Raw genomic sequence first — 22632 nt, forward strand, 5'->3', positions numbered from 1 at the left:
CTTCTCTCACAAAAGTGAATGGACACATGTGCTCAGGCAAATAAGAAAAAAGTAATATCTCTAATTGAGATATAATGAAAAGTGATACTAAGTCATTATTATTATATTGCTATATTATTAGCATTTTTTGGAGACTTATTAGTTTGAGATATTAACTTGCTATTATAAAATACTAAGTCATTACTTTGAAATACTCATTAGTTTGAGATATTTGCTCATTATTTTGAGGCACTCACTCAATATCTTGAGATACTCGCCCATTATTTTAAGATACTAACTCACTATTTTGAGATACCCACCCATTATTTGAGATTTTCACCCATTATTTTGAGGCACTCACTCAATATTTTGAGAAACTCGTCCATTATTTTAAGATACTAAATCACAATTTTGAAATACTCAACCAATATTTTGACATACTCACCCATTATTTTGAGGCCTTCACTCAATATTTTTGAGAAACCCACCCATTAATTTGAGATACCAACTCACTATTTTGAGATACTTGCCCATTATTTGAGATATTTGCCCATTATTTTGAGATACAACCTCACTATTTTGAGACACTCACCCATTATTTGAGATTTTCACCCATTATTGTGAGGCACTCACTCAATATTTTGAGAAACTTGGCTATTATTTTAACATACTAAATCACTATTTTGAAATACTCAACCAATATTTTGACATACTCACCCATTATTTTGAGATTTTTACCCATTATTTTGAGGCGCTCACTCAATATTTTTGAGAAACCCACCCATTAATTTGAGATACCAACTCACTATTTTGAGATACTCACCTATTATTTAAGATATTTGCCCATTATTTTGAGATACCACCTCACTATTTTGAGGCACTCACTCAATATTTTGAGAAACTCGCCCATTATTTTAAAATAATAAATCACTATTTTGAGGCACTCACCCATTATTTTGAGATACCACCTCACTTTTCTGAGATACCCACCCATTATTTGAGATTTTCACCCACTATTTCGAAATACTCACCCACTATTTTGAAATACACACTCACTATTTTGAGATACTTGCCCATTATTTTAAGATACTAAATCACTATTTTGAAGTACTCACCCACTATTTTGAAATACACACTCACTATTTTGAGATACTTGCCCATTATTTTAAGATACTAAATCACTATTTCGAAATACTCACCCACTATTTTGAAATACACACTCACTATTTTGAGATACTTGCCCATTATTTTAAGATACTAAATCACTATTTTGAGATACTTGCCCATTATTTTAAGATACTAAATCACTATTTTGAAGTACTCAATCAATATTTTGACACTCACCCATTATTTGAGATTTTAACCCATTATTTTGAGGCACTCACTATTTTGAGATACTCGTCCATTGTTTTGAGATACTCAACTATTATTTTAAGATAGCCAGAGTTACTAACTCATTATTGTGACAAGCCGTTATTTTGATAAAGTTCCTCATTTTTTGTTATCATTATTATAATTATTACGAGATCCCAAGTCATTATTTTGAGACAGTCGCTCACTTTAAGATACTAACTCATGATTTTGGGAAAGTTTCTCATTGTAATGACTAACAGAGTTTTTTTGTTTTTTTTTTCATCACATTGTCAGAAATGGACTTCCATATTGTAATGTATCAAGTGAGTGTACTTTGGGTTTCTTTTTCTCAAGAACACAACTGAGGAGATGCAGGGAAAGACAAAACCTAATTTTCCACTATGAGTTAGTCAGACAGTTTCCCCTTCTCTTGAATGTGACTTTTACATCATGGGGTTCATTATACATGTTACATCACGATCAATCGTCAAGCATCTTGCCTCTGTGAAGCGGATGACCGAATTAAGTTTCCTTGACCTTGTTTTGACCACAGTGTGAGAGACAAAATCTACGTCAAGAGGTTATTCAAAAAGCACAGACACAGTGTTTTATGGGTCATTCATTTTTTTTATTACACTATTAATTAGCTTGATCAGTTTTAATTTCTCAGATTGCTTGCAAATACAGTTACACAACAGAGAACATTTTGCCAAATAGGAATATCTGTCTGCTTATTTGTGGAGCATGTCTTTGGTTAAAGGTCTGAATGAAAATGAAGAACAGCTCTCTCAATGATGCTATCAACATCCCTAGAATCAATGCAGTAAAATTGAAATCAGACAGACAGAATCAATATCTAACATTTAGCAACCTGTACACAAATTGAGTAATTTGATTCTACTTGTGCTTAGTGCCACTCCTTGTCAATTAGGCAGCGGCCGTATGTCTGTCTATATTTCACATTTCTGAACGTTATAAACTTGTCAATGTTTTCTCATACAAGCTTCTAAGTTTACATTACAGGTGAAAAGCATGACCCTTGATCCAACTGATTATTACATAGAAATAAAAAATACAGAATAATTACATCCAAAACACAGCATTGTAAAAGGCAATAATGCAGCAATTAAAATCTCAATAACATTGTTTATATTTCGTCGGGAAGTAAGGGGACAGACCAACAAAGAAGTCTAGAATTTGACAGAGGACGTACGTACAAATGTGATTTGAGTAACTACAGTATACACCATTCTAAGTCTGCTAAATGCTGGTAGGAAACCTTCAGTGGTTTGGGAAACACAGGCAAGCTTATTCTCATCTATGGTTTCAGTAGTATCATTACAAGATCAACTGACTTAAACTGTGAACATACAACGTTTTCATTCACTAACGTAGCTGTACAAATTATACAAGGGCTATGACTTCTCTTCACCTGTCATAACACAACTGCAACCTGCAATAAACCTGCCTAACGAGAGAAACTGAAGATTAATGCTAAATCTGTTGCTTATTTGAAAACAAACTTTACAAAAAAACAACTCATAAGTAAACGACTTCTCCTCTGAATGGACAAATGCAGGTTTTTTATAACGAAAACTTCCACCAATAAGAAATAAATAAAATATGAACAGGTTTTGGTATGAATTATCTCCACTATAGCATATAGATAAAGACTGATGAACAAAAAGCAACATCCCACAATGTGACCTTCCTTAACCAAGATGGTTCGATAGAATTAAGTGGCGAAAGGAAATTCAACCTCACACACTAAGCAGTTAACAATCAGCCAGAAAAAAAGGGGCAATCCCTTTTTACTTACCTATACAGGGTACTATGTTGATCATAAATATGACAAACTACATTGAGTCATTCAGTGAAAAGCTATTTAAGAGGACAGTAACTTAAATATAGCATCTATAGAGTACTAACATTCAATGTTGTTGAGTCCAGATTTGTCAAACTGGGAGATTTAAAGACAAACAGCATGTTTTACTACTATCATGCCTGAGTGTGTTCAGTTTTTACTACGCACACTGACATTTCACATTGCACTATAGCTGTGGCCTCTTTACCTGCAGCTGCTCCGTACAGTATAACACGCCTAAGCATTGAGTTCCTCCGCTCTGTTACATGCCTGCCAAATGTGAGCACGAACAGGCTGCTACAGGAAGTGTTGAGAAGGGCACCAGGCATGTCGTCTGTCTGTTGGATGTGTTGAACGTCACTACTCCTATTTAGGTCTACTAGGGGGGGGATGATGCAGTACTAAAAAGAAGATGTAATCTCAACGTCTACCTTAAATACATTCAGAAAGAAGTTACTGTGTCGTTGTCTTGTGCTGGTTTTTACAACAGTCCGTTTTCAATCAGCCATGTTAGGAAAATGTTTCTCCTTCTCGTAACAGCACAATGTACTATTTTTATGTATTATTCCATTACATCGATGCAAATTAATCATAGAAATGTCTACACCTAGTAGTATGTATTTCTTACGTTATTTACAGTGTCCATTTTTGAACGGTGACATTTCCGACTTTTCAAAAGCAATGACAAGAACAACACAAATAAATACAGCAGTATCATACACCAAGTTGTCATGCTTTCATTAAAATAACGGACTTCTGATTATTCTGTTGTACAGTTCTTTAGGTAGCAGTACAGATAAAATAAACTCATTCACTGACTAAATTAGCTAAGTGGAATATTTGGTATATTTTGCCAAATAATTATTAATAATATCGAGGGCAGATCCTCAGAATAAAAATAAAAAAAACGTGATTTTTTTTTTTTGTACCACCAGCACATAGTTCTGTATCGACTAGTGTGGTTTTTTTGGCCTTCTATGTTTTAAAATTAAAGCCTAAATGTCTCACACATTCAAAGAAAGCACCTCCACATCCTCACCTAATGTTCATGTCTTAATATTAGAGGTATTGTCCAATGTTACAGTAGCTCACCGAGGTAAGGATAGAGTCAGCGTTGTAATTGCCCTTTTATCACTGAGTAGGTTTCAATTTGAGAATTACACCATCATTTATTGAACTAGGCTGTCACTCACACTCATCTACACAGATACATTATATCTAACTGTGGTACAATTTGAACGAAAGAGACCACTACTGAAAAATAAATACTATAAAGCATTATGCACCGTTCAACTTCAGTTTCTAGTGAGGAGCAATAGGTCAAGTCATGCCACTGGGATGGTTTTTCTGTCTATGAGGTGAATGTTTTTCAGGATTATGAAACGCTGTGGCACCGCTAATGGAGAGAACAATCCTCAGACTCTAACCCAGAGGAGTATAAGATTACAGTAGGTGATGTGAGTTTGTATCATATCTCATTATTCACATTCTGGTTATGATGATAGGTTGTTGTCGGTCATTTACAATGGGTTTGGGACGTACCCCGTACTTATTCAGTTACTTTATGTTTGCAACACATCATAAATCCGTCAAAGGGAGTGTAGCTGGGACACCACTGTAAGGAAGAGTGGGGGAGGGTGGGGACAAAAACAAGTGGTCAGGCATGACTTGTTGGCAGCCCCGGTACCTCAGTTCATCTGTTCAAAGAATTTGTAGGTGGGGTTTTCATAGCCGTGGTTTTGCATTTTGTTGAGCTGTCGTTCTTCTGGTGTCAGCATGGGGTCGACCTGCTGTGAGACACACAAAGGCTTGGGTTATTACACACTAATGACACATTTACAAGCAAGGGCCACACCATCAACTTAGAAGTGGACAAAATTGTTTATAAAATATGGAATGGTGGACGGGAATCGTGGAGAAGGATGATGGCTACCGTGGCTTCTGGGCTTGGGAGACCCCCCAGAAGCCTTGTTCTATATATCAATTATTCACCAGCTGCCTCTTAAAGGAATATTTGGCTTTTTGGGAAATATACTTATTTCTTTTCTTGCCAAGAGTTGGTTGAAAAGATTAACACCACTCTCATATCTGTACAGTAAGCATGTAGCTGGAGATAGCAGCCTGTTAGCATAGCTTAGCATAAAGAATGGAAACATGGAGAAACAGTGTGACAGTGTGTAACACGCAGCTCACACAGAAGCGCAGCACAGCACTGAACACAGTCAATTGGAGCAAAGCCTGTGTTGCGTTCAGGCGTTGTCACGTAAATTACAAATTCCAGCACTTGCCGCTTACACAAAATTACCTCGAAGAGACAAAAACCACCACAAGAAGACACATAACCACAAAAATATGCATAATGACAAAAAAAAAAGAGACACCACCACAAAGTACGTGTGTCCTACTCCTCTGTAGGAGAGGTGGTGGGGCCTTTTTTCTCATAATCTGCACATGTACATCCTGTTTGTTTAATCTGTAGGAAAACTGTGTTGCATAATAAAGACCATTCGTCATTTATGGGCCAAACTACTTTTTCATATAAGTAGCTCAGCTTACCTTTGGACAGAACCAGACTAGCTGTTTCTGGCTGTATTTACTGTGCATGTGACAGTGGGATAAATTTCAACATCCACCCCTTTCAAAGAAAGCAAATAAGCATATTTCCCCATATAACCTAAAGGATCATACCAGTCATTTTTATATCTTTAAGTACATAGAAAGTTAATTAATTATCTTCTTATCTGATTTGTTAGAGACATTCCTGTGCACAGTGCTTTGGTGAGGTTGGGACATAAAAAGGTAGGGACCAGGTGCAAGACTGTAAACAGCATGCATCCAGGAGGAAGCTACGCAAATCTCGGACACTGCGCTGAGAAAATGCAAATTTAGCAAATGAGAGTCAGTCTGTGGACAGCTTTCACTTTCACTGGTGATACTGTTTACAAACAGTGACTGACAGTTCCTGGATAATATACCCTTTTAAAAATAACTGATACTAATTTAATTCATATTTTTACTGACAATAAATCATATCACAAGCCTCTAGACTGATACCCATCTCTCCAATAAGCCACTGGTTTACTTACTTTAACACGATATGAAATAATTGAAAGCCAATAGATACCCTGAAGGCAGGAAATGAATCTAAAATCCTTTGTTACACTTTAGACGTTGTTACTGGAGGCAATAATGCACAAACACACAGTTTTTAGTTAAACTATTTAGTTGCTTTGAGACTGCCTTGGGCTTAAATTGAAAGCCTATCTTGGATCGTACCTCTACGATGCCATGACTGATAGTGCCGTATGGCTTCCTGCGCACCAGCAGCAGACTGATTACCATCACCATGGCGATGGCCACAGCCACCACGAGCAACCCCACCATGGCGCCACGGTTAAACGTCTCCAGGGCATCGGGTTGCTATGGAAAGAAAGAAAGAAATGTCCAGTGAGAAGTTAAATAAGGGAGACACGTAGGGACAAAATAACATAGGTCATTTGAATATCAATCTGAACTTATTTTTTTAACACAGGAGCATAATGATGCTGATACTCAGCCCTTACCAGCTCATCTCTCTCGATCTCAGGAGGCTTATTGACGACCTGCTTGAGCTCCACAGAGGTGTTGATCTAAGAGGAGAGAGAAAGTGTAAGACTAAGACAGTAACATTGAAAGAATAACACACACAGAGCACATTTGTCTGAACCGAAGCATACTGTTTTTTAAAACGGCATGGAGACAGGTTGAAATATCACTATCCTTTCCTCATCTTACCTTTTCCTCATATTCATAAGTGGGGCCTCTCTCAGACGTGGTATAATCATATTCATCCACTGCAGGCACTAAGGATGCAAACAAAAATGGAATAAAACATTTAGCTGTGAGCAAAAGTACAAAATACAAAACACTGCAATCATTATAAACAGAAAGAAGAACACTGAAAACCAGCTCACCTTTCTTATTAGACTGCAGCTCTTTATGGAAAACAGAGGGGAAAAAGCGTTGTTAACAACAGCAGCCAGTAAGAAGCAGTTGATCGTTACAGATGTTGAATTTTGCAGGTGTCTGTGTGAGTATGTATATACCAATGCGGGGAGGATAAGGCCTGTTCTGGAAGGCTCTCTCCTCTTCCTCCTCATCATCTTTTTCCTCCTCGCTCTCAGCCGGCAGAAGCTCCTCAGTAGTGCGGGTCTCGGAGAAGGAGGTGGTCATGAGCTCACTGATGTCTCCTCTTTCTGCCTTGACGAGCTCCTCTACAGAATTCATCAAGACATTTACACACAGGGGTCTGAAGATTTGGAAACTTATAAAATCAATGGTAGTTTAATCTTACGGATGTCATTGTGCAGCTCCTCAGCTAAGGTGGGATCCTTGTACAGCAGTGCAAGACTCTGGTTCATCCTCTCCTCAATTACATGGAGATGTGTGTACACCTGCAAATTATAAAAAAAAACATTCTGCTATGGTTTTCACAGAGAAAGGGCCAACAGAACTCAACAGTGAACTGCTTCTTTAAATGAATGAAAATTAAAAGCCCAGATAGATTTTCTATGGAGCCATGAGTCTGAATCGGTATCTGAAGTCAGCAAAGATCAGCTTTGATCTAAGTTTAATCAAAAGAAGATTTGTAACTAGTTCACTTCTGTGAGTTCAGTATTTAACTCATCTGCGGCATGTACTAACTCTTCGGCACACAATGTTCTGTACGTTTCATGGTCAGCAGAAAGGAGCCTCACATCTCAAAAGCACAGGTGTGTGGAAAAGCCTCCCTGAAGCAAATACCTCTCTCTCTTACACACACACACACACACCTGGAATTTCATCTGCTCAGCCTTCTGGGGGTCGACAGTCACAATATGCTGGTAATGCCTGAGTGTGTGTCTGCGGTCCTTCTGCTCTGCGGCCATGTATCGCTTCAGAGCCTGCAGCACACGCTCCGGCTGGAAGAGAGGACAGAGTCAGGAAATGCCAGGCAGTGAGATCTAAAGCAGATCCGTGATTGTTGCTTTTTCTCCCGTCCTCTGCACTGCATGACGGACTCACCTGAGGCGGTTCAGACTGTACAGCGGTAAGGTAGTTCTCCAGCGCCAGGCGGCGATTGTTGTTGAGGATGGCCTCCACTCTGGCAAGATGAGTCTCCACCAGCCTCTGCCTCTCTCCAGCGACCTGTTCCTCCAGCGTTTGCAGCACAGACTGGAAGTGCTGGCACAAGAAAAATTACAGAGTGGATACAAGGACGAGAAAAGCTGGTGCTATATTGCCACAGAAGGATTTAATCTATGGTATAAAGCCAATAAAGCAGGTTGACATATGTCTGCTTACCTCATTCAGGGCCTGTCGCTCTGACTTTGGCAGATTCTTTGACTGATTGTCGGCCTCCGCCCATTCCTTCATGATCTAAGGAATTAAATGCACATGACATCAGCTTATTTCTGTGAGTATCAGATACACTATCATGGTATAAAATAGACTATAACCTGTATAAACAGCACACTGACAGAGGCATGCAATACAATAAGAAGTTGTCACGTTACAGAAAGTTCAAAAGGAACTACAGTGAAACCCTGTTAAGGGGTGCACCTCTTCACACAGTGTCACTGATCATTAATGGTTTGATTTTAAGAACGTGGATATCGGGCTTATAAGCATAGTTCAACAATTTGGGGAAAGATACTTCTTTGCTGTCTTGCTGAGAGCTAGATGAGATTGATATCACTCTGTCTCAAACAGCTCATATCATCACTGGCCTGGCACGCTCGCAGGATAGAACTTTATCTACTTGGACATCATTACTTGGACTCTTTTTATCTGTAATGTGTATATTCAATCTGTACAAAATGTGAAGAGTAAAAATGACATTAGGTGTTTTACAGATAGTACATGTTGAGACTATATCTGTGCTGGGTGAAGTAACTTCCTCACAAGACAGCAAAATGGAAAAAAAAATATGGGTATTTTCTGAAATGTTGAACTATTTCTTTAAAAAAAAAAAAAAAAGTGGGGCAATAGTTGTCATAATAACAACATCATCCTCAACGTCATCTCATCTCAAACATGCTGGCAGTAGCAAGACATATCTGGAATAACGCAGACATCATTGTCTGACTCACTAAGCAGTCCGTTTTTACATCGAAGGCTAGTTACGGAAGAACAGTAAACCCATCATCACTGTGCATCTAAAGACATGGTGCTTATCGAAACTGTTGAGCGCAATGGCTTGACTGCAGCTATGAAAACATGGTATTTGTGGTAAAACCACAAATCAAGAAGACAATCTTGAAGTTGCTCAGCTGCTGTCTCGTGTGAGATACAGACGCTTGCATACAATCATAGATGATAAGCTCTAACGTCCATCATGTGCTGTTTGAAACTGTGTCTCCACTGCAAAGTTTATTAATAGATAGTTTATAATAACTAAATTGCTACGGTTGCAGAGTCTTGTGCTGCATCAAACTCACATTCAGTTGAAATTACAAAGGAGTTAATTAGAAATGGGAATATACTGTATACTGTGCACTGTCTAAGATATAAATTGTAGGCCTGACTCCTTTTTTAGGGGCATATGTGAAATGTTTATGTTGTCTTATCTGCTTCCCTGGATGCACATTATACATGTACAAACCAGTGGCCTGTCAGTCTGAGAATTAGATTAGACAATGAGAGCATTGTAACAGCGAGTCTCAGTCCAACTGGCCAGCCATCACACCATTAGCCTGTTCTTAGCCCTGTGAAATTCACCTCATTGATGCGCTGCATCCTGCGCTCCTCCAGGTCTGTTTTGGCACGCAGGAAGTTGGCATGTTCAGTGTCATCCACCGGCTTCTCGAAGTAAACATCAACGCCATCTGTGGGCCGAGGTGTAGTCACTAGATGGATGGGACAGAAAACAGAGGTTATTACTGTCATGTGAACGTCAAGAGCCAGAGAGCAATTATTCTGTAATTAAAAGCACGGCCCAGGTCAAAATGTGACACTGAGGAGGAAGCATGAGCGAAGGGAGGAAAATTCTGTACTGCAATTTGAGGAAGGGGAAAAGTTAGACAAGTAGCAATGAAAACTACATCTATCCTTCACATTGGACTTCTAATTGAAATGAAAATATGTAAAATGTAAAAATTTCCTTCTGTGTTGCATGTATGCAACTAATGATTGTCCACATCAAAAAAAGACACCTTCTAAAAACAGAAAGTAGCAAGAGGGTATCGACCTCTACTGTTTGAATTAATTATACTTTCAGCAAAAATAACCTCTAACAACACCTTAACATACACAACCTAAAAATGATCGTCAGGCTATTCTTTTAATTGCACACACTGTTTCACACAGACATTGAACACTGTCTTGGTTTACCATCCTCAGTTTGTTCTTAGTCAAGTTCATGTGTAAAGTGGTCAGCTGCTCCATTTACTGTGCACACATGCATGCGCCCTGCTGAGGCCTGGAGGTTGCTGCGGGTAGATGTGTGACATGCACCAGATCCTAATGACACGCACACGAGTCGTGAGGTCAGTGGACAGTACAGACTGATGAGAGGCTGAACTGGAGATGAATAGGGCGGCAAATACAGCTCCCACATATATTTAGACAGAGACGTCTCTTTGCATGTCTGTGGCATGCATACACCACATGCATGCATGACGTGCACTTATGGGCATATGTGTTGGAGGAAAGCAAAGCTGTTACAGGCTGATAAGGTGCAGGAGATGTGCACTGAACACTATATTTATACCCCAGCAGTGACACTGACAGCAGTTATTTAGTCATATGGCTTTTCGTGTTGTTCACCACAGCTACTAAACACTAACTGCAGGCCGAGACTCTTTACAAACAATGGAAGGATTAACAGAACAAATTAGGGACACTCACAGCTGTCTCCCCTCAAGAGAGGTGAGGAGGTGGTTGGTTTGTGGCTTTTCTCGTAGTAGGAGGAGTCCAGATAGTCTAATTTCGGGTACGGACCTGAGTCAATGTTGTACTCGTACTCCTCTGGGTCTTTCACAGCTATTGCCTCTTCTTCTTCCTCTTCTTCCACCTCCTCCTCATCAACTTCCTCCTCCTCCTCTTCTTCTTCCTCCTCCTCCTCCTCCTCCTCCACTACTTCATCGTCCTCCTCCTCCATATCGGCCTCGTCCACATCTGTGTCGGGAGAGGGGCTCGGAGTGGGTGCTGTCACTTTGGTTCTGTGGAGAAGCGGAACAGCCATTACTCTGATGACCACACACTCTGTCGTCCTCCAACATGCCTGTGTTGTCAAGCTGAATCATCTTACACAGAAATGAGCTTTCCACTGGTCTGGGAGGAGAGTGTCTGAGGACCAGCAGGGATTTCCCTTTCCTCCGTCTCTCCTTTCCCGCTGGAACTCCCTCGGCCTGGGCAGCACACGTACTCGACCCCCCGGAAGTGGTCTCCACATGGCAAAAGCATCCCGTAGCTGTGGAGCTCCAGATTGTCTGCAGTGCACTCCTGAGAGAGAGGCAATGGATTCCACAAAGTTAATAACACAATGTAAAATGGAGGTTAAAATTCATATTTTTTATGTGAAAGGTTGTGTAAAATACTGCAAAGACTAAATATACCAAGACAGAATTCTGAGTTTCTTCTCTCTGAATATAAAAAGTTAGCAAGAAGTGAAATGAGGGAGTATTGCAGCTTCAAGTCATTCTGCTCTTTAAAAAAACACCTCAGGTAGGCGTATTAATGAAGTGTGACGTGATACACACCAGCATGCAGACTTGTCTGATCTAGTCTGCTGTTGCTGTTGGGGCTGGCTACAGAAGAGGTTTTTGAATCTGCACTGGAAAGTTCATTGTGTGCGTGACAATGCCCCCAGTGGAAAGTCTCATTAAAATCACCCTCCTGCTTTAATGTGGTTTAAAAACCTTCCTTTTTGCTATTTGTAGATCTTCATTCTACAATTTTAAGCATTTAAAAATTGCCACTCTCACCTCCTTAGCAATGTTGTGCCAGTACACGTAACTCTCGCAAGCATCCATCTGCTCCTGGTGGAGGAAACGGCATCGGTCGGGCACCAGCAGGGCTTCACTCACATACTCGCCCTCTGCAGCACGATTGAGGGAAAGGTAAGGTCAGCATAAGATGATGTCAGGTAGTGACAAAAAGAGAGTGTGTGAATGAACATAAGCTGAGCGACACAAAGAATACATGAAACAAGTATATGATAGTGAACTAGGATAGTTAAGATGGGGATGTGGTGCGTAAATTAGGACTGACAGAAAGTATAAATGTGTAATGTACGAGCGCTTTGAGCAGACAAACTGCAGCTCCAGTAGCGAGTTGAGGACATAAAGTAAAATGTGCTTTGCTTAGAATGAATATAAAAGATTTATTACAGAGATCATAAATGCAGATGACTACTTTGTTCTCTGCAGTAAACTGCACAGAAATGAAGAAGAGGTTTTACTTGCTGTATTTATATGCATTTAAAACCTGTTCTTTATACAACACTGTTATTACATGCTGGTCTTTAGGGCTCACACATAAAGGGAAGTGTTCACCCGTACAACAGGCACTACAGTAGAAATCAAACAAGCTAGAGCCAGTTTTACAGCGCTTTGCATACGAATCAAAGGGCTGGAGGTTGACTCACTGTTCATTACTCACACATTCATTTACTCATTTACTGTTAGCCTATCTGCCCCCCTAGTGGCTTGTAGCAGGTGTTTCACTGCATACAGTTCTAATAGTAACACAATTGGAAAGCTGTGGCACTGAGAGAGATGAAAAGGGATGTATTTAGATTAATTAAACTCATGTGGTGCTAAAATCATGCTCATCATGTTAGCTTATTCATTAGGTGCATAGAAATGAACAAGTTTGTGCATTTTTCTGCTTTGACACTGAATCGTATACTAAATGTTGATGTATGTTGGGTCCCACTGAAACACCATGCTACAGTCTAAGACTGTGAAGTGTTTTAAAAGACTTTCAGACATCTCAAAAAGATGTGTTGTGTGGCCTGGACTATTCTGTCTTGTGCAATAAAGCAAGAAAAGGAACAGCTCAACATCTTGGGAAATACGCTCATTGGCTTTCTTAACGAGTTAAATAAGAAGATCGATACCTCTAAACAAACAAAATGTAACCTGGTATTATCAGGGTTGGAAATCAGCACCAGCCAAATGCTGGTAAAATATGGAAGTGGCTGCTCAGCTTACTCACCAGCCAAATAACAATGGTCATCTACTGAGTGGCTGTTTGATTGTGGAATCCATCGGTTACTGCTGACCCACATCCTTAGAAGCTTCAATCATTGCCATGATGACTGACGCAAAAATCGGTGTTTGAATGCTCTATTTTAGACCATAGTTATCCAACATTATTCATTATGCATCATCGGGGGCCTCTGTAGTGGTTAGAGCACTCGTCCGGGTGGAAGGTTCGGGGTTCGACGAGGGCGCGTCTCAAGCCCGTTGTAGACGGGTGGTTCCAGACGTAAAAGCAGATTCGAGTCGATTCATTATGCATCATCATTAATTATTTTTAGTTCTTCTCAGACATGGACATTTAAACTTAGTGGTAGTTTTGTGTCTCTGCCTCGCTTTCAGCTAATGTCATTAAAAATCCATCGTTACTTAAACTATGGGTTTGACCACATGTGACAGGCTCACAGATGTGCCAGCAGGATGTCAAAAACATCAAGCTTCTGGAATAGTTTCAAAATTTGCGAAGATAACCCCCAAAAGTTGAGTGTCAGATACGCAAAAGGAAACTGGTGTGTCACAAATCGAAGACAAGCTTGGTAAAATCAGTTGGAAATAACAGCTTTGGCATTTTGCAAAGTGTTCTCTTTTTCTGGCTATTATGAGGTGCTAACAAGGTGGCTAATTATCGCATTATTTTAGGTGCATAAGAGATGATCCTCCACTCAGACACTGACATATGTACAGTATTTCCCAAAATATTCAACTATTCCATAGAGGTGTCCTGTTGGTCCTTTTGGTCTAGTGGTAACTGCAATGTCCCTGGTTTGAACCTGGTAGGGGACTGTGTGGCATATCATCCCCCTGTCTCTTTCCCCATGTTTCCTTTCTGTTCCCACTATCAAAAAAGGGTCAAACACTTGGGAAAAAAAGTACTTTAAAGAAACAGATGGCATGACCTCAAGCACATAGTTAAGAAATATAAAGAAGGAACTCTATGTGTACTTATCGAATGGTAGTGTGGTGTTGTTCTTACCTAGACAGCGGTAGGGCAGGACTATGAAGGGGTGCGTCTGGCAGTGGCCCCAACCCTTCTTACACCAGGCAGGGATGGTGACAGGTCTTTTTGATTCCTCTATATGGGAGATCGGAAGTGCTGGGTACATCTGGACGTACAGGTACATGCAGAGACGACGAGAGACAAAAAAACAGATAGATGGATGGACAGAACACAGGGTTTGAAGACAAGAGGAGCAGCGGACAGGGAAAAATTGGTTAGAGCAGAGGTTCGGGAGGGAGGGGTACAGTAAAAGTTGCAGGATCCGAGGAGAGGAGGAGGGAGAGCACAGTCAGTGGGGAGAAGACTAACAGGGGAGAGAGTCATGCAACATATTCCACTAACTAAGCTGTGTGAGGCCTTTGTCTGAAGCCACGTTAGACATGGCACACTGAAGTTATCATTTCAATGAACATTCTTGTCTTTCTGTGTTTCCAATTTCACATCTGACTTCTTTCACTTAAAATTGAGGCCAAACATTTGAAACTCATAATGGGGGTTAATAGTGAGAGAAATGTAACTGGCACAGAGTCTGAATGCACACTAAAATGCTTTCATCACAAATGTCAAGGAAAACAGGGAGGCCTTTGTGTAAAAGCCATCACAGATGCATAATGTGTCTACTAATCGCATTACAGTCCATTCAGGCTCGTGGCTGCTGCTCTCTGTGGCGGCTATGTCTGCTTTCACCTCCAGATGGCGCTTGGTTGCCTTTACTGCTGCACTTCAAATGAATATTTCTGAGGGAGGAGTGAGTGGAGGTTATGTGTACCATTGATTACCTTACAGTAGATATTAAAGAGTACACATATCAGGTAACAAGAGGAGGAAAAGTGGATGGTGCTATCAATGAAATATTGAAATATTCCAACAGGCCACCATCACTTCACTATATATGGTTAAATATATAGATTTATAGGACAGATGTCAGACAGACCAAATTAGAGAATAAGAATATGCACTTTCTACTGTTTTAATTTTATGCTACATTCTTTTAAAACCAGCTCTTTGCCATTAAGTGTGATTCTGGTGTTGATAATGCTGCTGTTCGAAGTATTGATCCAGACTGGTGTTCATTACAGCTGTGCAAGTTTATGTTATTTCCCTTGCAAGACTCAGGAACCTACCTCCTGACAGTAGGACAGGATTTCGCCGGGCTCTTTGAAGCAGCCCTGGCGGCCCTGAGGATCCGGCTCCCACTGGCCAGTCTGTAGGTTCATGTGCAGGAGCTGACGGCCACAGAACATGGCAATCTGCGGCTCTGCCACCTGGGGGCCTGGCCCGTTCACCTCGGTCATGGCCAGAGCCTAGAGAGCATAGAGAGGGGAGAGAGAGACAGAGAGAGAGAGAGAGAGAGAGAGGGGAGGTGAGCATGAGTCGATACAAACACAGTGGCAGATTATATTGTGTTTGAAGCTGATCCAGGGAGGGTAGACCACAGATAATTTCTAAATGCACTCCAGCACTAGCCAACATTAGACCTGAGAGTGTAAGCCAGGGTGTGAGACTGAGTGAGTGAAAGATCGAAGCAGAGAGGCGAGAATGTAAGAGGAAGGAAGGAGAAGCTAATGCACAGGAGAATTGAGCGCAAGCTTTAAGAGAATATCGGAAAACCTAAAAAACTGAGGGAAGATCCATAGAAGACTCCCTGTTGAAATAACCGTGAAGTGACTGACAAGAAGAGCTGGAGTTATCGACTGGTGGCCTCCGCTCCATGTTTGCTGACAGCAGTTGACAGCTGAGAAAAGAAGGAATGGATGGTGGATGAAAAGGAAGGTGTTGAGAAAAATATACAAGAGTATGTAAAAGATTGCCCACCACCCCACCCCCCGTCTCTCCTTCCCCTCTTCCAGCGGCCTTCTAGGATGTTGTTATTGATCGTAGGATATGTTGCCTCTGCCTGGGGGAGGGCCCAGGGGAGCCTACGTAGAGGAAGAAACAGCAGCTAGGGCTTGGAGTCAGGTGTTAATACAAGCTCATTGACTGATGGGCCACTTCACTACATTAACACACAGAGACAGAGCCCAGAGAGGAATAAAAGAGGGGAGGGGGTTGGGTAGGGGAGGAAGAAGCTCTTTAAACAGCACAAACATGGACCTCATCTGCCTGAAGAGACAAAACAGAATTTTCAGAAAACGTGACGGCAGCAAGCCCTCAAGAATCACGAGAAACTGCAAAAGCATATCATGTTCCACTGAACGACTGAGTCATCTCTGGTGCAAAAATGACTTGTTTACCAAACACATGCACACAGTCTCCTGCAGGTCACTTAGCTCAAGTAAAAACTGTGGGTTTCTCAGCGCATCATTTGACAGTAACATTCACGGTGGAGGACATGTAATAATGTTTACTGTCCAACCCTGAAACTCTTCAACAAGGCATCCCGCGCCCTGGAGCCTATGTATAGCTCATATCCTTTCATCTGCGCTGACAGACAGAGAGATAGACCTACTGACGACAGACAAGACGAGCGACGCTGAGCCAATTAGAAGAAAGTTGCCCAAAGGGAAGAAACTGAGGAGATAAAATATGGGAGAGTGACGCCTGATCAAAGGGAAGCCCCGCTTTGGCCGACCGGAGCTCAACTGTTTGAAGTCCTAATTAAAATTCATACAGAATAAAATAAATATATAAAACCCTTTGAGTAAATGTACAATAAATATAAAAGGCCCAGAGCAGCCTATGCATTATAATTACGCTAAGAGGAGTTTGTGTTTCTGCATGTCCTAGCAGATTTCTTACAAATTACGGATCTACTTTTCATTACTGCTGACCATTTCCCCAAGCACGGCAGAGTTGTTTTAGATTTATGAATGCATTTCCGACCTTATAGGCCAGAGTTTTTCATTTCATTTCAATATTAGTTGAATATAAATTACCACAGGATTACAAAGTTACTTTAAGACAATTAACCCTATCGTAGTCAATGTGCTACAGATTTTTAAAAAAATCTTTCTGTGCCTTTAACAGATTTTTTGGGGGATAACTTTTTGGGCTTTTTGCCTTTCATTGACAGGACAGTATTAAGTGTGAAAGGAGGAGAGAAACACTCAGCAAAGTGCTGCAGGCTAGAATTGAACCCACTGCTGCTGCAGCAAGGACATTGCCATTGTACACAGGATGCCTCCTGTGCCCAGAATTTTTCCTCAAATGCTACAAAATTGACTTTTTCTTTTTCTCGCCGTGCACATTTTCCCATTGTTTGTCTTCTGGGTTTTCTCGACAATATTGCTCTCCAAAAACAATGCTGTTTTGCAGCCAATTTTAAAGCTCTGGCTGTCAGCACTTACTGACAACTTCAGTGTGATGGATTACCCGTCGCAAGCAAGTTTCAAGTCCCTGCAAGTAAATGATTGCCTCACAGTTAAATGATTGGAAATAATGGCTGCTTAGAAGGTATGGAAAATATATTTAAAAATCTAAAATAACCATACTGTGCTCTGGGAAGTTGTTAAAGATATACTATGCAGGATTGTGGGTTACTGTTTTTAAACTTGCTCGCCAGTGAAAGTGAAAGTAAAAGCCAGCTCCAGATTCACTCTCGTCTGGTGTGTCGCCTCGCTGTATTTGCATTTTTGGCGGTACAGTGTCTCTTGGTTGTCTGCTGTTTGTAGTCTGGCATGTGGTTGCTACCTTTTTAGGTTTATGGAGTACACACCCATCAATGTCTCGAGCACAGAAAGTAAGAAGAGAATAAGAAAATACAGGCAGAGGGCGGAGTCTGTGCAGATGAATCCACCGCCACACACTTGTAGTGGGTCATAAGTAATGATTGAGGCGGATTAATTCTGTATGAATCTATACATTTATATATATACATTTTAGGGAAATCCTGCATAATATATCCTTAATTTAGGATTTGCAGCAAGTTCACACATGATTAATGTTTAGTTTCACAGTGTGAAATGTTATATCCTATAAAACTGAATGACAGTGTTAGTTATTGATTGTGCTGAATTGGATCTTCTTATCGGTTAAGTGTATTGTTGGATGAGCACAAGAACCCACTGCTGAAGCTGCTGAAACAGTCTTTCTGGTGTAGCTGCTGAGCTAATGTCTAAATAGATATATCTCTTTGACTCAGGGAAGGTCAGTGCCACAAAGAAAAAAAAAAAACTTCCGGATATTTGAGAAGATAACCTGGCAGCTCCCCCTGGTCCAGCTCTCTCATTCTGCCTGCTCTCCACTACTGCACTTGCAGAAAATCAATGCTGAGCGACTGCAACTGTATCGCCACGTTCCCCCCAATCAATAACAGTCCATCAGGAGCCCAAGGCCCTGACCTCCAGCACGGCAAGGCCGCACACCCAGCCTCCAGCCTGATCTGGGACTAGATTAGATCTCCCTCTTGTGATAACCCCTAATAAGAAAAACCGTTTTAAGATGTAGCCTTCTATGATCTCCACACGTTGTTTGCCGCTGCACACAGCATCGCATAAGCATCACTGAGGGGCCAACGTCACATAGACCCACTCCGCTCTGCTGCGTGAATGCCACACAGCCTACAGTATGTAGGTGTTTTATTGTGCTCTCACACAGCAGTGACAGAAGCTGTCACCAGCATGCGTCAGTCCTTTTTCTTCTTACCCCAAAATAGTGAGAATACTTTAAAGGAAGCCTCAGTTGCTGGATAGAAATGTATTTTGCAATATTTCACATCTGTAGTGCTTTAACAAAGATTGGTCAGATTGTGAAACTTCTTCAGAAATATAAACACCGATTTGGGAAATGAGTTAATGCATTACTAAGGAGTCTGGGAAACATCTGGCAAGACTATGCTTGAACCCAGGGATGATGATAGAAGCCTGATTTCATTCCAGTGCATGCTGTTGACTGTACTTGTTTAAAGAACATAATGTTTTGATTAGGTTTTTTATCTGATCATATTTAGTGACATGGAACCTTAATTACTGTATTACACTCAACTATATGGCTTCAGTTCAACTTCCAGTTCATTGAGTTGCATTATGTCTCAATAGGCTTCTTCTTTTGGACAAAGTCACAGTTTTCTTGTCCCTGACACTTTGCCATTGTTCTATTACTCTTTGGCTGTTTGGCTAATGCAGGATGAGGCTGTTTAACAGATAGTGAAGACTCTGTGAATATAGCATGTGTTCACATTTTCACCGTGCCCTTATCCTGTGAGATATATCTTAAATAATAATCTAAACTTTGAAAATAACAATTTCATTTAGTTGTCTTCACACCAGTGGATAAAAATGTTGAGCCATAGGTCTACTGTATATTTTACAAAACAGTTTTCTTACACCTTAAATCAAGAAGGCCTCTGACCCACGTAAAGCTGCCCCCCATAGTGGGGGTCAGGACCCCAAGGCTTTGAACCAGTGCACCACATATCATTGGTGTTTCTGTAAAATCGAGTCCAATACCCGACCAGTGGACAGACCTGCACGAACGTTTATGCACCAGAGTGCTTTTGTCTGTGCAACAGGACAGTGGAGAGGATCTGCCAAGTTGCTAATCTTGTTTAAATCGCAAATTGGTCAGTCGACCAAAAGCAGAGTCTAACTGATAACAACAGTCAATTAGAGAAGATGGTCCACAGAGGTTGAGGAGGAGAGAGGAGGGCGGGGAAGTGAATGTGTAGCTGAGCATGGTGTTGTTTACAAGAACAGGAAATCAGAATGTCTGCACACTTATTTATGTTGAGTACACCGTCTTTATTTCCTAAACTATGGGACATACAAACCAAACAAATTGCCTCCTATATAACTTATCAATTGGTTTGCCCACCACTTCTGTCCAGCCTGAAATATATTGACAACTACTGGATGCATTGCCATGAAATATAGTATAGACAGTCATGATCCCCAGAGGATGAAGCCTACTTCCTTTGTAATCCCCTGACGATTCATCTTATGCCACCATGAGGTTGACATGTTTGGCTTTTAGTTAAATATCTCAGCAACTATTGAATGGATTGCCATGAAATACTGAATAGACATTCGTGATCACCAGAGGATGACACTTACTTCCTTTGTAATTCCCCTTATGATTCTTCTTATGACACCATGAGGTTGACATTTTGGGCTTCTGGTTAAATAACTCAGCAACTATTGAATGGATTGCCATGAAATGTTGTACAGACATTCATGATCCCCAGAGGATGAAGCCTACTTCCTTTGTAATCCCCTGACGATTCATCTTACGCCACCATGAGGTTGACATGTTTGGCTTTTAGTTAAATGTCTCAGCAACTATTGAATGGATTGCCATGAAATACTGAATAGACATTCGTGATCACCAGAGGATGACGCTTACTTCCTTTGTAATCCCCTGATGATTCTTCTTATGCCACCATGAGGTTGACATTTTGGGCTTTTAGTTAAATATCTCAGCAACTACTGTATAGATAGCCATGAAATGTTGTACAGACATTCATGATCCCCAGAGGATGAAACCTGCTGACTTTGTTATCCCCTGTTGATTCATCTTATGCCACAATTAGGTTGACATTTTGGGCTTTTAGTTTAATATCTCAGCAACTACTGAATGGAGCACCATGAAATGTACAGACATTCATGATCCTCAGAGGATGAAGCCTGCCGACCTTGTTATCCCCTGATGTTTCTTCTAACGCCACCATGAAGTTGAAATTCTTGGCTTTTAGTGAATTGTTTCAACAATTATTGCAATAATTTCCATACAATTTGGTACAGACATGGGTCATGGGTCCCAGACGACCTATTGTAATGACTTTATTAATCCCATGACTTCCTCTCTTAGCAGCTTTATCAGGTCAAAATACTTATTTGTCTGATACTTTGGCTGATGGTGATATCTAGAAAATTAAAGACGTTTTCATTAGCCTGAGTTGCACTTTGTGTTTAGTGCAAATTAGTAAATGTTAGCATGCTAACTTGCGAAACTAAAATGGTGGACATGGTAAACATTATACCTCTTAAACATCAGCATGCCGCTGTCATTGTGAGCATGTTGTCATTTCAACATTAGGATATAGCTCAAAGTACCACTGTTCCTAAGTACAGCCTCAAAGAGCCACTAGCATCTTTCAGTGTATTCTTCAAAACATGTATTCAGTATAAGTCCTTAATATAATCAAATTAAAGAGGTATGGTTTGCAAAAATTCAAAGAGTAAAATGCTTTGAGGTCTTTAGCAGACACATTGCGGTATTCGCCAGATACAGATTAAACAGACACAGTGGTCCTCTGTGGTGATGGATTAGGGCTTTCATTCACAGTTAAAAATAGCTTTTGGTACAGTGAATGAAACACATTCTCGTATCGTGATTTGGCTGTTTCTTCCATGTTGCAGCTGTAATTCCCTTTGGACTGACAAACAAGCAGACAAAGATTTTCAATGTCTTGGTGGTACACGATTTCCATTTCGATGCCAACTTAACTTTAGAGTGTTAAGACTGCCGTGGTGTGAGCACGGCAGTGAAAGTCTCCCTGAACATTCCCAGGCTCCATCAGGAGCTGAGGCACACTGATCCAGTTGGCTTCACAATAACGCTTCACAATCTGTCAACAATTATGCTTCTTCTCCAGTTAAGGAGAGGCTGCGGAGCCGTTCTCCATGTCTCAGTGAGAAAATACTGTAGTGTACTGAAGCATCTCCTTGCAGCACAGTCTACTAGTATGGAGGAGGCGGGAGGTGGGTTCAGAGGTTGGTGAGGCAGCACTGTTCAACCATCCTGAGTCCCACATATCACATCCTAGTGCTGATGAGGCTGAACAGGCAGACAGCCCAGAAGCCTGACAGCTCCCCACTGCAGAGAATGCTGCATCATTAATAACGACCTGGTGATATAAAGAATCGATTGGCTTTCCGCCTTTCCACCAGGTTCTTTGCTTCCGTTAGCTCCCTTGAAATTCTGTTTTTCTCTGATCTGCTTCTCCATATTTGCTGCATACTGACTGTGCTGCTTCACTTAGTAATCACATGTGTACCTCTGCAATTGCAAAAAGCACAGGAAACTAAGTGATCCCACAGAGACAAGGGCACGCTGTGCCAGAAGTTGTGGAAAAGCTAGTGCAGATATAATAATGGTTAATTATATTTTCACAGACATCCCTCTAGTAATGATGCTGCATGGAGCACCCAAAAAATAAGTGCCTACAACAGATTTGATCTCCCAACATAAATACTTCTGTCAGTCAGGGCTGGGTTTGAGCCAGGGCAGAACATTTACATGTTCCTCCAGCATCTACCACCCTGTTCTAATTAAATTTT

The 22632-nt window shown here is 40.9% G+C and overlaps 1 protein-coding gene across 3 annotated transcripts in view; it reads right to left on the reverse strand.

Moving 5' to 3' along the window:
• Positions 1-3140: 3140 nt before the first annotated feature.
• Positions 3141-22632, reverse strand: part of aplp1 (amyloid beta (A4) precursor-like protein 1) — a 39488-nt gene continuing 19996 nt past the window's right edge. The window contains exons 2-17 of one of the 3 annotated variants that reach the window (XM_050046718.1): positions 15541-15720; positions 14393-14522; positions 12142-12254; positions 11466-11659; positions 11156-11376; positions 9935-10062; positions 8519-8593; positions 8240-8398; positions 8008-8136; positions 7530-7629; positions 7282-7449; positions 7150-7170; positions 6971-7038; positions 6760-6825; positions 6473-6616; positions 3141-4986 (exon numbers count right to left, since the gene is read on the reverse strand). In XM_050046718.1, the coding sequence (XP_049902675.1) occupies positions 4885-4986; positions 6473-6616; positions 6760-6825; positions 6971-7038; positions 7150-7170; positions 7282-7449; positions 7530-7629; positions 8008-8136; positions 8240-8398; positions 8519-8593; positions 9935-10062; positions 11156-11376; positions 11466-11659; positions 12142-12254; positions 14393-14522; positions 15541-15720 (1998 nt within the window). In that variant the 3' untranslated portion in view covers positions 3141-4884. Of the gene's footprint in view, positions 4987-6472; positions 6617-6759; positions 6826-6970; positions 7039-7149; positions 7171-7281; positions 7450-7529; positions 7630-8007; positions 8137-8239; positions 8399-8518; positions 8594-9934; positions 10063-11062; positions 11377-11465; positions 11660-12141; positions 12255-14392; positions 14523-15540; positions 15721-22632 lie in introns of all 3 variants that reach the window. The other 2 variants (XM_050046717.1, XM_050046716.1) reach the window with 2 other exon arrangements.

The sequence above is a fragment of the Epinephelus moara genome, chromosome 6 (assembly GCF_006386435.1).
Source record: "Epinephelus moara isolate mb chromosome 6, YSFRI_EMoa_1.0, whole genome shotgun sequence".
Lineage (NCBI taxonomy): Eukaryota > Metazoa > Chordata > Actinopteri > Perciformes > Serranidae > Epinephelus > Epinephelus moara.